Here is a 16,850-nt window from a genome sequence, read left to right on the forward strand (position 1 = left end):
AGACGACGGATGGATGGATGGAATCCTTTTAAGAGTAATTTTCCTCCGTGAATAACTAGAAATATTACAAAAATGTTGATTACTTGATAGTGGTGATGTAAACTACAACAGCTGAAATTTAATTTGAATCATTTGTATATATTTAATCATGTTTGATGAAGCATGAATGTGAATTTATGCCTCTAGATTGTATTTATCCGTGAAGCTGTCATGTTGCAGTTTAACTCTATTACTGTCCAAAATGTCATTGCCTCCTTATTTTTACCCTATTAAACATTTGTGTGAAATATAAATAGTCGAGTCATGGTTAAAAACAGGTTTAGCGAGGTCACAGTGATCTTTGATCACCAAATTCTAATCAGTTCAAACTTGAGTCCAAGTGGACGTTTTTTTTTTACCAAATTTGAAGAAATTTGCTCAAGGTGTTCCTCACTTTCGCAAGAATGGGATAGACATGAAGTCAGTGACCTTTGGCCTTTGACCACCAAAATCAAATCAGTTCATCCTTGGTTAAAATTTCTTCACAAGATTATATACATACAGACGGAAAACCCCAAAATGTAATGCCTCTGGCCACAGCGTATAGGAAGAGGAAGAGGATCGGGCAAAAACCTCAGCGTGGGTTGCCGTGGTTGAAAATAGCGTGGGAACTACTTTCTTGAATTGGTCGCCTTATAAAACCAGAAACAGCAAGGAGTTCAGCAATGTAGTTCTAATACAGCAACTTCAAACGAGAACCCTATAGTAACCAATCCATCAGTCAACATTTGACACACAGACATTTGAGGATTTAAAAACCAGTCTGACGACTCTCTAGTGACCATCTGGGTGAGGGTCACACGCCCATCAGCATGGAAAACAGAACTAAATATGTTCAACTATTTGATCTCGAAGTTCATTCTGGACCTTTGGAAACAGTGTGTGTATCTACAATGTAAAATCTAACGTCACAAGGTCAAACTACTATCTTTTTTTCTGAACTGCATCTCTTCTAGCTTTATTTGAGTGAAGGCTGTGAGACTCGGTTGACGTGATTGACAGCGCCAAAAAGTTACTCCGTGGCCCTCTGAGCTTTGATCATTTCATATAAACAAAGTAGAACCACATTTAACTAATGGCTCTTATAATAAGATCATTTATCTCAAGGCTGTGTTTTGACCCTGATCTCCTTCACAGGACAAAGAAGGGATGTCCAAGAATTTAGCCTTCGAATCATCACACAAAGACAGACCTTGGGAACAAAGACCCTTTTCTATGGGGGGGCGTCCTGGTGGTTTAGTAGGATTAGTCTTGGAAAAACCACTCTGACCAATACCCTCAATCTCTTTGAAGTCCATTTACAAAACAACATGGAGATCAGTGCTCGGATCTCACACATACTCTATATCCAAACATACACAGATGTAAAATTCAACTTCATGCTCAGTCAATCGGAAGCATGGCATGTGTTCAGAGGCAGCATGAGAACAAGGAGTGCCTTCTTGTTCTCATGCTCATTAGTTCTTCCGAGGAAATAATCAGTCAAACTGGCATGTACTGCATCAGCCAAGTCAGCTCCGTCTATGGTGTTATTTTTCACTGAAGCTATATGGAAGCGCTCCCTGTGACCCTCAAATAATTTGCTAGCACAACAACATCCCTTTCCTATGATCCAGCAATGGATCATGGGAAATGACTGAGTGATGTCGTTGCCCAAAGGATGGTAGACTGAGACTGACAGATAAGTAGAGACGTCCCATTGGCTACGGGGCGATTTGAGGATTAGCGCTTGACATCCCTGATCACCAGATATACAAACTGTACTTACTAAGTCTAAATTTGTCAAAGCAGACATTAGGGGCAACTTTGCCCGAAACAGACCAACCTAAACTATCTTTTCTTACAAAGGTGGAATTAAAGACAAGCTCCTGTGGAAAAGCAGCCTGGAATTAATAAAAAGCAGACTTAAAACGATTATGTTTTCTTCCTGGGAAATGACTCTGCTTCCCACCTCTGAGACAATGGTGTCGTTTGAGGTCGTTGGCCCTTCAGTGTCATTTACTGGTAGAGGAGGACAACTCAGTATCCTGTGCGTTGATTCATGACACTAGGTGTGGGGACTGGCAATAGAGAGGAATACTTTACATCCTGTTTGATTCTGTAATGCAGAGACGGTTTCTGGGGGAAAAGAAAACAAATCTGATAGGAAATTTGACAATATTAGAGATTCTTACGATTATTTTAAGTAGTGATTCGCCTGAATTTGATGCTGATTATTTTCTAATCTTTTTGTCTATTAAAATGCCCTTGATGATTTCCCACAACCCAAAGTAAGCATATGACATTAAAATAATCACCGAAGAAGAATTATGTCAGAAAAGTTTAAAACAGATTCAAAATTGCGTCAATTTGTTGATTTGAAGGACAAGATACATCTAAAAACCAACATAAACCAAACCTAAAGTTGGAAGAAGTCTGTTACGTATTGTAAGCACACATTGTAATATAGTAAATTAAAAGTCTGAAATGTATCCAAGGGGTCATGTTTCAAACAAATTCAGACAAATTTTAAATGTTAAGATGTCTTTTAACCTGCAAAGGTTTCACTTTTACTTTAACTCCTGAATCGTCCTGCATCTTGAACACCTCTCACTGCTCACCGGATTAGGAGTACAAAGAAGGAGACTACAGTTTGTTAAGAGGTACACTTCCTTATGAGGGAGCCACGGTGTCACAGACAGGGAGAGAGAGAGCATTGTTAGACTTTGAATTCCTCTCTTCCGTCCTGTGTGTTATTGTGAGGGGAATCCAGTCACCACTGTGTCTACCAGGTCGTGCAAACAGAGGTGCCATGGTAACGCTTCTTTCATGTCTTAAGGTTAGCCAAGCCTTTAATATAATTTCTTAAATGGGGATTATTACATGAGCAATTTTACCAATCTTGTGGTTTGAAAAATCACAGATAAATCGATTCCACTACGTCGTTAATAGAACTTTTAGTACGACTGTATGAGAGACAAACAGCACTGAAGGAGAAATGGAGGGATGTGTCCGGGACAAGTAGTAGATCCTAAAAAGACCTTTCTGTCCAACCAGCTGGCTCGGTGAAATGCACCAGAGCTCTGAAATGCCCCAGAAAGATGATGAGCTGATTGAGCGATCCCAGAACGAGCCAAAAGAGCTGCTGACGTATTATGAGCGCAGTAACATTTCCCTACGTGAATCTGCAGCAGAACCGTCTAAAAATAAGTCAATAGCCCGAACAAGTCTAAACATGCACATGCTGAAGCAGACGTTTCTCAACATATGAGACACTGGAGCAAAGGCTACAACATTAAGGAGGCTAAGCATCTAAATGTTAAAGGACAGTTATCTCGTGACCATCAATACTGATCTGACCACATCAGTGAGGCTTCCTTTGTCCACAACGGGGATGTTTAAAACTGCTCTACTACGATTTCATTTACAAGGATGTGAATATTGCTCCAGTCAGTTGCAACACCATCCAAATTGATAACATCATAATGAAATAATCAACACAAGTAATGTGCTTTTATTGAGTTGTTTTCAGTGCTTTCAGTGTTTTGCACTACTTCTCTCAAAATAAAGAATACACAAATGGAATATATCCATGGATGTGAGCCATAAAAGCGTGTTTATGCATGATGCTTGGGGTTGATGGGAGTTCTGTCGTAGATACCTAGCCACCAAAACACCAGCCAGATGTATTGTGCATGATCCTCTAATTACCATATTTACATGTATTCATTCACATTGAGCAGAGGGTATTTGTGTTCGTGAAAAAGCAGGTCAATGGGCCTTCAAATTACTTAAGTTTCTCATCAATATCAACCAATTCGTCAGAAACCTGTTGGGTGGGGGACATGAAATCCAAGCTGACCAATCACGATTCTTGTGATTCCCATGTTAATCTATGTAGCTTTGAATTGTAGTTACACTTTTGAAGAGGCTATGCCAAAGCTATATAAACACATATTGCTAGAATATTATATTATAACTATAAATACACTCATTCTATGTAAAACTTTGTTGACTCCAGCCTATTAGCATTTTGTTCTTTGCAAAATTGATAAAACCTTGAATGTATTTTTCTTGATGTAATATCAAGTTAAAACCATGCTGGGAATAAAATATGTCCTCTGGCCATTTTTAATCAGTGACCAAAAAACAGGAGCTCAAAGTCAGGAATCCAAGTGCACACAGGACTTATTAATAGAAATTAGGCCACTAACGCAATCAGGACTTGTGCCAAGTCATTATACATGCACATTTAGGTACAAAGTCATCTAGCAGATGCTCTCATTTCAAAATTATTTACAGTCTAAATACAACGCCACATGTCACATGATTTCAGGGAACCACAAAGCAGAACTGGCCTCAAGGTGAGACGGCGAGATGACGTTGTCAGTGATGATGGAAGAGAGGCTGTGATGATGGAGAGAGAGAGAGGAACTGAAATGTGCTGGGGGAGGAGGACCGAGAGAATATGAGTAAAAACTTTACAGTGAAAACTGCAGAAACTTAGCAGGACGTCGCTTTAGAAAAACATTCCTGAGCTGGCAAATTGCAGTGTGGCATCTCTTTTCCATTACGTCCCCAAGTCAGGCTACTCGCGGTCACAGTCCCCAACTTCTCTCTCTGTCGTCCTCATTGGAAATATTAAACCATCTATTCAGTGAAGGTAATTATTTTCAGGAAGATTGACTATGTTTAGAGCATGAGAAACAACTACTGAACCAAACTTCTTAACTTTTTATAACATTTTAAATATATAGTTGGACCTCAGCTTCTATAATAAAACACTCCTTACCCATTAATGCATGATCATTAACTGCCTAATAATGTTAATAATATTAATGGAGCCATTTATTGGCAGAACGAATCATTTTACTCTCGATATTTTAATCCTGCTGTGCTTTATTTTGATGCAGGACTTTTACTTGTAAATGGAGTATATCTATATCGTATATCTTCATGTTAACCCCTTACCATCCGTGCCCTCAATGATCATCACCAGTCCCAGTAATCCACACTATCTTGTCATCATCCTCGCCATTATTTTAATTACAATAATCACCATTATCAAAATACCCACTTCACAGCCAAGGCAGCTAATTTTCAACTCTGGCCAGTCACTCAGAAATTAAAAGACCACACGAACCACGGCAGACTTTGACATGTACTCACCCACATTTCTCTCTGTACACTGTAAGTTAAGTGCATTGCAAAGCAAATACTGCTGAACCACAAACTCTACAACACAGTGCTGCACCACGCCCATGGACAAGCAAGCACAAAACACTGGTATTCAAAGTCCTGCGCTGGGTAGGAAAATGGGTCACCAAAGTCTGGTTTGAAACGCTAACAGCGTTTAGCGCATTTTATATATGTCATGAAATATAAGAACTGACAATTATTGCACTTTCAAACGGATATGGATGATATCTTCTGGTGTTTTATGGTTATTTTGCTGTGACTCAATAAAATGGAAACCACATTGTTTATGTTCGTTTACATTGTGACCAATTACAATCATGTTACAGGGAACACGCTCCTCTAAATGGCCCCATAGCACTACGTCTAATTTGTTTATTTGTACACAAATGACCTCAAATTGACAGTTTGGGTTTTAAGTGGGATTGAAGTTCTAACCAGAGAATGGATGATGGTCCAAGATAATGGTGGAGGTTACTTTGCCCTGACAAGTATAGTGAAGGCTGAAAATAACAAAAGAGACACAGGAAATCCCTTTGTGAGGATAAAATGGGCAGTGATCTTTGTTATTATGACATAGGAATCCGGGTCACTGACAAAATATTTGGCTAGCCCATCTCCTGCCCTAGCTGGATATGTGAGAAACACTCCCCGGCATCCATATATAGGTTAATACATGCACCCCCACCACGTATCATGAAAGGGTGGCTGCATGTGTGTGTATGCGGTCGGCTTTGTACGAACAAAAAGCACATGCATCACACAGAGGAGCAGCATGCAGTATTTGCCCCCTGGTGCTTACGTGGGCCTTGTGTACCTTCCTAATGATACAAACATACTACAGTACACCATCTGTGAACTTCTGCTTTCTTCAATACAGTACAGGACTTTCCACAGGAAACCCTCAGTCACAAAAGGTGGAACCCACCCAACGTCTGGTGGACGTCTCCGAGCCTCAACGTCTCCACACTTCCACGATTACGAATTCAATTTTGCAATCAGGGCCTTTTTTTGTCTTAAAAGATTAAAGAAGTAAATACTTAGCGTTGCTTCTGTGCAGAACAATATAAATTACTGTTTTAAAGCTTGCATGAAACCAACATCTCAAAAGGTCTCAGTAAACGTTATGTTGTTGTGCTATTTTAATTGATGTCCCCTAATCATTGCAACAGTCCAACCAGCAGCCTGAGTGTCTCCAGCTGAGCCAGAATACCCACAGTCCTCTGGGGGAGAGACCCAGCCTAGTTCTTCACACTGGGTTCATTCTTCCTCAACTCAAACGTTCAAAAGAAAAAGTCTGCACAACTTTTTTGGCTGCTTACTTTCAGTTTTCACTAAATTCCTCATTTAGAAATGCTACTCTACAGTTATACAATCTATAAGCTGCTATTGAAGCTACTACCCGCCTTGGAAGGGAATACGCTTTGTCACAAAGTTTATAGATGTTATGAATATCTTAGACAGATAATACAATCATCACACCGCAGTTCTTGAATATTAAATAAAGAGCAAAACAAACAGTTGGATGTTGATTCTCATCCTCAAGTTAGTTTCCCATTTAGAGTATAAAGGGGCAGTATGTAGGATTTAGTGACAACCAGCATGGTTGCAGGTTGCAAGCAACTAAATAGCGCTGCTCCCTCCCTTTCCAAGACAGCGGTAACACGAGCTGCTGAGTGGAAATGGTAATTCAGCCATCCTTACAATTGTCACGCAACTTTAGGAGCAACGGAAGCCACACAGTGTTGCACTCTTTGGCTCACGTTACTGCAGATTCACAAGCGTGTCTAAGGACCTGCGGTGGCCTTCAGGTAACGGAACAATTGCAAAAGGCTCCCTCTAAAGCCAGTGTTGGGTTTGTCCCTTCTGGGCTACTGTAGAAACATGGTGGTGAAACTGGCTCCGCGAAGACGACCCACTCCCTATGTATATATAAAACACAGTTGAGAATATTTCTTATATTTCTGCTTATAGATCCCATGAAATTCTACTCACTGGCCCTTAAAATCATGACAAAATATAATGAATTCACGATTATGTATGTATGAAAATATATCACACATTTTTGATAACCATACATTTACGCCATAATGATGGCTTAAAAATGATGTGATATTATTCCATGTACATTTTAGAAATAAATAAATAATATTGTATGGCATACAATGATGCAGCATTAAGGAGAGTTCACAATTACATAACATTCTTGAATTGGCAGTTCACCCAAATCACAAAGAAAACAAATCTGTTTCCTATTAATTTGTACACATGGCATTGAGTCATACATTTGAATTTGTGATATGTCTGCGGTCGGTACTGTCAGACATTGTTTTTCTATGTGGGGTGAGCTGCCAGATTTCAAATGAAGAGTGATGTTCCCTTCTCTGGTTGTTTCAGTTTAATGTAAACTCTCTAGTAATTCACTAAACAAAGGCGTGAGGAAAAGAATAAACATGAATTTGTGCAGCAGAAATATTCTTTCTTCTTTCTTGCTTGTTACTCATATTGCACCCTCTGAATCCCAGGTGGGAAACCAGTTCCATGTACATGTGTTGGCTCTGGCAGGCATTCCCAGTTAGAAAGGGACTACTGTATAGAAACAGTTAGACATTGCTGTTCAAAACATGTGGTCAGACCAGAAATTCTGCTTCCCAGCAAAGCTGAGACAACAGGATACCCTCCAATGTAACAGGTTTTTTTGTTTGTTTGTTTTTTAGATATATCTTTGGAGTTGGTTGTGTCTCACAGAACTATGATAACACTGTGGCTAAAAAAGTAACAACCATAAACAAACTTGCTGAGTTGGATTTTCTCCCGCAAACATGCGACGGTGCATACAAACACATTCAAGATGAGGACTATAGTAATGATAAGAAACACATGAGAGGAATGGTTTATGTATGGGAAATAGGAAGTAAGACTATACATTTACTACACACACACACACACACACACACACACACACACACACACACACAGTAATGGAAGGAGTGAACATTTAGTGAACAGGATCTTGGAAATAAACAGCTTTACATGAAATAAACAATCAGCAATCGGGAGCCAGAGATGAGCAAGAAGCTGAAAAAGACTGTGTGTGTGTGTGTGTGTGTGTGTGTGTGTGTGTGTGTGTGTGTGTGTGTGTGTGTGCGGTTAATGTGTGTGTCCTAACCTGCGAGCGTGGCCGTGGTTGGCGGCGTGGAGTCTCCTGACGACTTCCTCACTGAAGTCAAAATGAACCCTTGCTCTGGCACAGGGTGAACGCCGGTACATCGCCCCGACACACACATGCACTCATGCACACACTGAGCGGCACATACGTATCACACAGGCTCAACCACACAACTATATCGACTACCAGATCACACCCAGAGTGTTAACAGCAAGACTGCAGCACTTCACACACAGCATAGACGTCACACCAGCACCATACAAACAAGTCAGCAGGATGAGTAACCACACACACCTCAACCACACGCTTTATCACACAACTTCAAATGAAAAAGACATCAAATTAATCTATCGGTTACTACAAAACAAGCACCATCAAGCACCCATTCGCCTCACATAAACAGCAATGCATCGCTTATTAGTAACACAGTCACACATTGACACGACTGTGACCAATACAGCCTGTGTTTAAAAAGTTACTCAGCAGGTTATCCATCAGCCTTCCCCTACTCGGCACAAACGAAAGCAGCAGACAGGTATCCAAACACCTTGTTCACACACGGGATCTCACGTCACACCCAGCAGCAACACAAGCAGCAGTCCACACGTCACATCATGGAGCGTGTTTCAGCCCTTGTTCACACTCTGACACTCTCCACTCGCTCTGTGAGGACTCTTCTCCTCGTCACAGGCTATACTTCCTCCCCGTGTGTGTGTGTGTGTGTGTGTGTGTGTGTGTGTGTGTGTGTGTGTGTGTGAAGCTATGTTCCCCTCAGCGTGGTCCAGCAGAGGACGGGGGAGCATCCAAGTTCTGGAGTGGACTGACTGGAGTGGAGTCATGATTCATTCATCACTTGCAGCCTTGTTAGTTGCAATTAAAAGGTATAATATGCAGAATTTTCTAAAAAGATAAAAAATATTATTCTTTTTATAAAAACAACCCCTCCCAGTCATCAGTTGTTTGTATCAAGGAAGACCATGTCTTCTCTCTATATTTTCTCCTCTTCTTATTTTTAATGCTTCTGAAAATCAATTCACTCAATTGCTCGCGTGTCCTTCGCAAAGTAAGGAAGTAAGTATGGAAAGAAGCAGAAGCACGCCAGCTACAACACAGCAAAACAACCACACTGTATATGTTTAACTGCTGTTTTGTACAAACTATGATTACTTATAGAGAGTTAATTTTCCATAAAATGCCTCAACATATTGACGACTTAATTAAGATTGATTTTGAGTTCCTAGTATTCCTCACTTTTAATGCATTTTGATGCAGACAATGAATGGCTGAAAAGTGGTTTTCTAAGTTTGGACTTTTTTTATTGTACGGTATGAAAATGTAAATACAGCTTATATAAATGTACGTCTTTTAAACTCAAGGCTGCACAGAGTTGTATATATGACACCAATAAAAATGGTAACACTTTACTGTATACCCTTACATTCAGCATGTAACAGTATAGCATTTGTTTTAATTAAATAGTTAATAATTCATTACAATGTAACTGTGTTACAATGTAACTGATACATGTTGGTGTACACACAGAAAATCAATGACAAACAAGCTACATGTCCTTAAAGCAGCAACCACCAACGAAATGGTGTTTTTTACTGCCTGGTCCACCTTAACTGTCAGTGTGTGTCTGTGTGGGAAAGAGGTGACATCTGGCGCTCAAGCAGGAGTCCCCAGTGCCTGATGACACTGTACAGTATTACACAGTATACAGCCAACATGTAAACATAACTATGATGTAAAATGTATGATAAATAACGCACACAGAACAATAGATGTTCTGAGGAAATACAACAAAAGGTAAAAGAAATACAGTATTTAGAATACACTGACTCTGAAACTACATCTTTATGTGTTTGTCTGGTTTCATTTCCTAAATATGTTCTCCAGCTTTTGCACAGTTTTTCACAAGAAAAGTTGTCATTCATTGTCTTATCAGGAGCTTGGTTACGAGTTACCAAATTCAACCTGCGGTTCCTGTGCTGCATGCATGTCGTTGTGCAATACATGCATGGAAATCACCCAGAGGAACCCACACTAACACGGGGAGAACACAGAAGGAACCCGAAATCCAGCCACTCTTGCTGTGAAGTGACAAACCACTACACCACCGTCACCACCATGCAGCTGTTAAAGTAAATTAATTAGGAATATTAACCCAAGTGGTTTTAGAGGTCCAGCATGTAAGATGTAATGCCATCTAGTGGAGAGGTTGCAGATTGCATCCAGCTGAATACCCCTCTGTTCACCGCCCCCCTTCCAAGTGTTTGGGGGGAAACTATGGTGGCCTTCAGGCAACGTAAAAAAGGCGGAAGGCAGAGCCAATGTTTGCCAGCCCGCTCCCTATATGCATATGTGAACGGCATAACTTTCCAATTAAGATTGTACATTAAAAAGCTCATAATCCTAAAACCCACACATTTTTAGTCATTAAATAGCGATTCCATTGTTTTGTTTGCAACCCTTTGCAAACGAAAGCAGTGCTTCTTGTCACATTTCAGATGTTTATGATTGACCTTTATAATGACCTTTTTTACCCCCCATCTAATGGTTTCTGATTATTTTCCCACGACTAGACAATATTTCCTCTGATCCCCTGAACTGACTGCCAAGGACTTCTAACACAAACGTCTCATATTTCCCATGTATCATACCGTCCTCAAACAGTAGTAATGAAAACCGTCCTGACTGACAACAAGAGTTCCTCGTATATACTTCCTTGTCATTTCTTTGGAAATGATTCAGAAAGATGACATACCACACATGCACATACAAAACACTTGGAGGGAGGAGTAGGTTCCCAGAGGCCAAACTGAGTCACAACTACGCTCCCACACAGCAGCTCGTCCCGCTGCTTCACAATACACTCAGAGATCAGAAATGGGAGAGGCGGAAGATGTGGTTGCCGCGGGGTTGTGTGTGTATCCTGCACGATAATGGCGATGATATTCCTCCTAAATGCCCTCCCGACGGCTAACTGTCTAAGAAGATATGAAAATGTAATATCCTCTATGACTGACTGATAATTGATCTGTGAATGCTTAAGGAGATCAAAAAAAAAAGTGCTGCTGAAAATCATGTTGCAGGTTTCCATGTTATTTTAAATGCCTTTCAACCAGAAAATCTGTATCATAGTAGCATAATATACAGAGAAGGATTATTTGTTGTTTAAAGACAACCATATAAATGAGCTCAAAATGTTGTTTTTGGAAGACATAACCCCTCTATTCAATCTAATGATAAGGTGTTACATGATTCAAAAGGCATCGCTTTAATATCATGCTTCATAAATAGAGACTTGAGCTAATGACTGGATCCATACAAAATGACAATACACCCAAAAACTATATTCAACATAAATGCTCATGTATGGTACATGTAAAACGTGGCAGGACCCACCAATGAACAGCAGAGGGCATCATTTCATTCCACAGAAAAAGAAAACTAGTTTTTCAGGCCCACTTCCACCAGATGGCAGTGTGTCACTGCATCACATAGCTTCCAGTCAAAGCATGGTGCTCACATTTACAGGATGTGCCACCAGATGAGCTATGCCCCATGGAAATCACTCAGAGCCGGGATTACTCTTACTATCTATCTCTATTTGAATAGTCATATGCATTAAATTTGACCTCTGCATTTAGCCCATAAAGGCATTTAACAGCAACGGGCTGCTGCAAAGCGCCCGGGGAGCAACGTGGGGTTTAGTGCCTCGCTCAAGGACACTTGGACACATGCACAAGGAGGTGCCAGGGATTTAACCACTGACCTCGATGATTAACGGAGAACCCGCTCTGATCCCTGATCCACAGCTGCCCCCAAACAGTTCCTTCAATCATCATGAGATAATGATTTTAAAGCATTGTTAAGAGCCTGTAACCCCCACATCCTACACCAGTATTAGTCAATTAGAATGAGAGGTGGGTCTGAATACCAAGTTAATGATGCTCGGGAAGTCTCCACATCTGTGTGAACATGTCATTAAAGAACAGGAATCTCCACTTGGTTGATGTATTTAACCGTATTAATAAATGTGGATGTAGTAACCTCAGTTTTGATCATTTATCTTATTATAAAACATTATTTTAGGAGATAATGTGTGTTCAACACTGACAAAAAGAAGCTATGATACTTAATGAACACATTAAGGTTTACATATTTCGATCTGCAGCTTTAACAGGGTGAAGACAGAACCATAATTAAACATCGATCAGACATCTGTTCGACGGCTTAGGAGTGGCCTGTCAAATTGCCGCTAGGTAGACGGCTGCTCTGGCTTGCCCTTGTGATTTAAATCGATATCACACTGCAGAGACAACCGAAAAAAAAGACACATTTTAGCAAATCGCCTTTTGTCTCGGTGTACCAGAAAAGACTGCAAATGGAATCTCAGATGCATTTGACAGAAGCTGACAGGCACAACATCACCTCTGACATGAAAGCTGTCTCTCTCATACAAACACAGACACAATCACATTAAATCAGGATCAAACAACCAGCATGATCCCTGAAAGCTATTTAAATATAAATGCAAAAAACTGAGAGAGGGGAAAGGGGGGGGACACATCAAGTGATTTTAAGGACTGGGAAACAACAAAAAATCTAAATTCTCTCTGATTCTGGATACGTTATAGTCTGCTAACTTAGTATGCTATTTCGCTGGACAAAACTGTGAGGTGCAAGTACAGGGTGTGAACTTATAGCTTTGATAACATGTAGAAAAAAGTATTCTAACCAGCCGGATCTGCAATGTGACTCTGATTATTCTCTTGTAATCCGCTGTAGCTGTATCTGCACCTGATGACGCAAATTGAGAGTCGGTCAGATTCTAATTGCCAGAGCAATCAGGGTGCAAGATAATGCAGTTTTTTGTTATTTTTTTTTAATCATTATATGGTATCAGCTCGGTCCTTCGTATCAGCAGATGCTCCAAGTTTAAGAATCTGAATCAGGAGAAAAAAGGTCAGATCAATGCGAATGTCCAACATGCAGAACCAATGGAACAAAACGTGATTTGGTACATCAATATATATTCTAGGAGTGAGTATCGATACGATATGTATCACGATACTTTGGTCATGAGACGATACGTATCACGATATCGCGATATTGCGATATAAATAAAGATGAAAACACCAGTACCTGTATATGTACATCAGATGATATTGATCAGAGGACAAATTGAGGACAATTGAAAATGAAACGATTTCATTCAAAACAGCCTATCCATTTTATTAACTCCCATGAAATTCACTGGAATAAATATCCATCCATCCATCCATTTTCTACCGCTTATCCTGTATTTAGGGTCACGGGGGGGGCTGGAGCCGATCCCAGCTGTCATTGGGCGAAGGCAGGGTTCACCCTGGACAGGTCGCCAGTCTATCACAGGGCCAACATGTAGAGACAAACAACCATTCACGCTCACATTCACACCGACGGGCAATTTAGAGTCACCAATTAACCTATCCCCATCTTGCATGTCTTTGGATTGTGGGAGGAAGCCGGAGAACCCGGAGAGAACCCACGCTTACACGGGGAGAACATGCAAACTCCACACAGAAGGAACCCGGGCCGACCCGGGAATCGAACCCAGGACCCTCTTGCTGTGAGGCGAGAGTGCTACCCACTACACCACCGTGCAGCCCTTGGAATAAATATTGAAAATAAAATTAAAAAGGATAAAGTACTGCATTCACAAAGAATCTTTTTTTTTTAAATCGATCTTTAGAGTTGAAAAATTGATATTGTATTGGGCGGCAAAGTATCGCGATATATTGCCGTATCGATATTTTTACCCACCCATAATATATTCTGTATTCAGACATTTCATTCATTTCATTTCGGTCCTCATTTTAGTCCAGCCACCACATCCTTCTCCTATCTGCTACAGCACAAGAAGAGTTCAACACATCCTTATTGACTGTATAATCTCAAAAGAGGCACAAGGATAATGGATGTAAACAAATAAATGTTTCCCTTTCAATTTTGCAGCAAATGACACAACAGATCAGTAAAATCTAGCACAGCTTCTGTCCCGTCCCACTACTATGAGTGGCAAACCCTCCCCCAGTTTAAACATTTATCCACATAACCTTCTTCCTGATAAGGAATGTCCTCCACGGATACGAGTGTGACTTCATCTGGAGTGACACTTGGTAGTCTAGTGGAGCCGAGAAGCACTCTCCGGTCTATTGTATGTCACTTTCATAGTGTTGGTGATAAATCAGCCCAGTGATAAAATGGCCCTGATATGTCGTGCAGGTGTGTTTTTTATTTTTATCGCCACGTTTACTGCTCCTTAGATTACACCATGCAGTCTGAATGCATCTGTGTTCATTCATGTTCCCTTCAGCATCACAGATTATTGAGTTGCCACAGAAACAACACATCACAGACACACACAGATATCCGAGGTCTGACTTTATCATAAGCATCACTCCAAACACTTCATTCATCCAATCTTTGCACTTGACATATTACTCATAGTTTCCAGTGGCCTCCATACAAACGGAGGGAGGAGAAAAGCAAGGGAAGAGATGAGGTCAACAAAGAGATAATAAGCCCTTCTCCACCAGCTGCCACGTTCGATTTTCAGATTTTCAGAGGGAGAATTTGAGATCAACGAGTGCCTGTCCTGCTGGTCTTAACGTAACACAGTGTTCCCGATCCCCTCAAACCTCTCCCTCTCTGTATAAATCTAATTCCCCTCTCTGGAAAAAGAGGGCACTGCAGTCAGTCCCCCTGTGATTAACCTAATCCCCTGATCGTGAGCAGCACTCTTCACAGTGCCAACCACGTACCATGTTAGGATTCAGCAGTAGGCTACACTGTGATAACCAGAGGCACGCTCCCAAAAAAAAAGTGTGTGGATTATAAGCAGTTAACACCATGATTAAATATAACAAGAAAATGCCATGAAAACTCACAAACAGGCAGTATAACGTAAGGTCGGGACTTCTGGAGTGCTGCTGCGTGCAATCGCTGACTAACGGTAAGCTGCAGGTGTTAAACACGGGTGTGGAGGCTTTGGAGAGTTGTTTTAAAAGGACGTCACGGTGGTTTTCACTGGGCAGGAAGGGTATTAAAAATTGGAATTTGAACGGTTGTATCGGTACTTCAGAAATGTGATTTATTTTTGTACATGAGTAACTTGAGTTACATTCCACCACATCATGATTATTGTAACTAATTGTTTTTTCTTGAGTAGTTAGTAAAGTAACATCATACTTTCAACATTTTTAAAATCACAATATGACTGTTTTGTGTGTGTTTTCCAGCCAGCACGTGTGTGTGTTAATGTGTGTGGTAATCAAGGCTGGGAACATGGTGGATGGGGTTAAGAGTAAGAGGGTTTGATCCTGACACAAGAACAGGGGTCCAGGTAACAAGTTTTCCCCTCACAGGCTCTAAATGTAGCAACTTTTTTTTATCTGATCCATCTCCAAATGACCCGAGGCTACAGGATCCGTAGGAGTGTAATCCACAAAGTGGTTCAAAACAATGATTCACTTCAGGTTCATGGATCAAGGAGATTGAATGGAGGGGAAGTTCACCAAATCACTGAGCTGGCAGCTTTGAACACACTTCAGCTGTTCAGAACATGCATGGGAGGTTCTGTTTTGGACAAGTGCGTAAACTAAACTGTTGAAGTCAGCAAAGATGTTTGAGAAAAAGCACTACTGTACTTTATATCAATGCAGTGTGTGTGAAACGGTGATTAGCTGCTACCAGCTACTTTGTCAATTCAATTCCATTGAATTCAATTGATAAATATAGCACTTGTTCCCTTTCAATATAATCCAGAAGAAGCCACATGAACAAACCAACACTCACAGTCATCCACATGTGCAGTGTGAGGGGCAACAGTAACAAAGGTGGGCGTCCAGATGTTCACATACCAAACCCAGGAGTGACGACGGTAGCAGAAAGGACTGATGGGAAAATCCAGACTGGATGACGTTGTCGTCATCATCTTGGTTGCCAAAAAATCTATTTGTTTCTTGTATGTTTATTCTTCTCTGCCAGTCTCAACTCAATAACTTGATTTGATTCATTGATGATGAAAGTGCAAGACGGGTATTATTGAACCAATCTTCCTAAGTAGTAGCTGCAGTGCAGATGCTGCATCCTGGAGTGTTTTCAGCACTTTGGAACTTGCTCTCATTTTCCCCAAAAAAGCAGCAGGTAACGGCTCAGAGTGGAAACAGAAAATGACCCTCCATGCTCCCTCCAGTCACCTCTCAGGTGCTGCAGGTCAGAGGTTTTCAGCAAATAGGATTAGACAGAAAGTGAGCTCCAGCCTATTTAAAACAATCCTCGTTCGGCCAAAACCTTTCAAAAAGTCCTTGCAATTAAAAGCCAGCATTTAACAAACACGACCAGACAAAAATACTACAATCAGGTAGAAAAATGAAAACGCCTTCATGAAAACGCCTCCATTCACGCGTTGAACACA

At 40.7% G+C, this 16,850-nt stretch overlaps 1 protein-coding gene across 3 annotated transcripts in view; it reads right to left on the bottom strand.

The window, feature by feature from the left end:
* Positions 1–16,850, bottom strand: part of pde4ba (phosphodiesterase 4B, cAMP-specific a) — a 130,420-nt gene that overhangs the window by 57,152 nt on the left and 56,418 nt on the right. Inside the window, exon 1 of one of the 3 annotated variants that reach the window (XM_084010641.1) lies at positions 8,384–8,917. The exons of the other annotated variants lie outside the window; for them this stretch is intronic. Coding sequence (XP_083866767.1) covers positions 8,384–8,484 — 101 coding nt within the window. The 5' untranslated portion in view covers positions 8,485–8,917. Of the gene's footprint in view, positions 1–8,383; positions 8,918–16,850 lie in introns of those variants that run through there. 3 annotated transcript variants of the gene reach the window in all.

The sequence above is a fragment of the Eutrigla gurnardus genome, assembly GCF_963514095.1.
Source record: "Eutrigla gurnardus genome assembly, chromosome: 6".
Classification (NCBI taxonomy): Eukaryota; Metazoa; Chordata; class Actinopteri; order Perciformes; family Triglidae; genus Eutrigla; species Eutrigla gurnardus.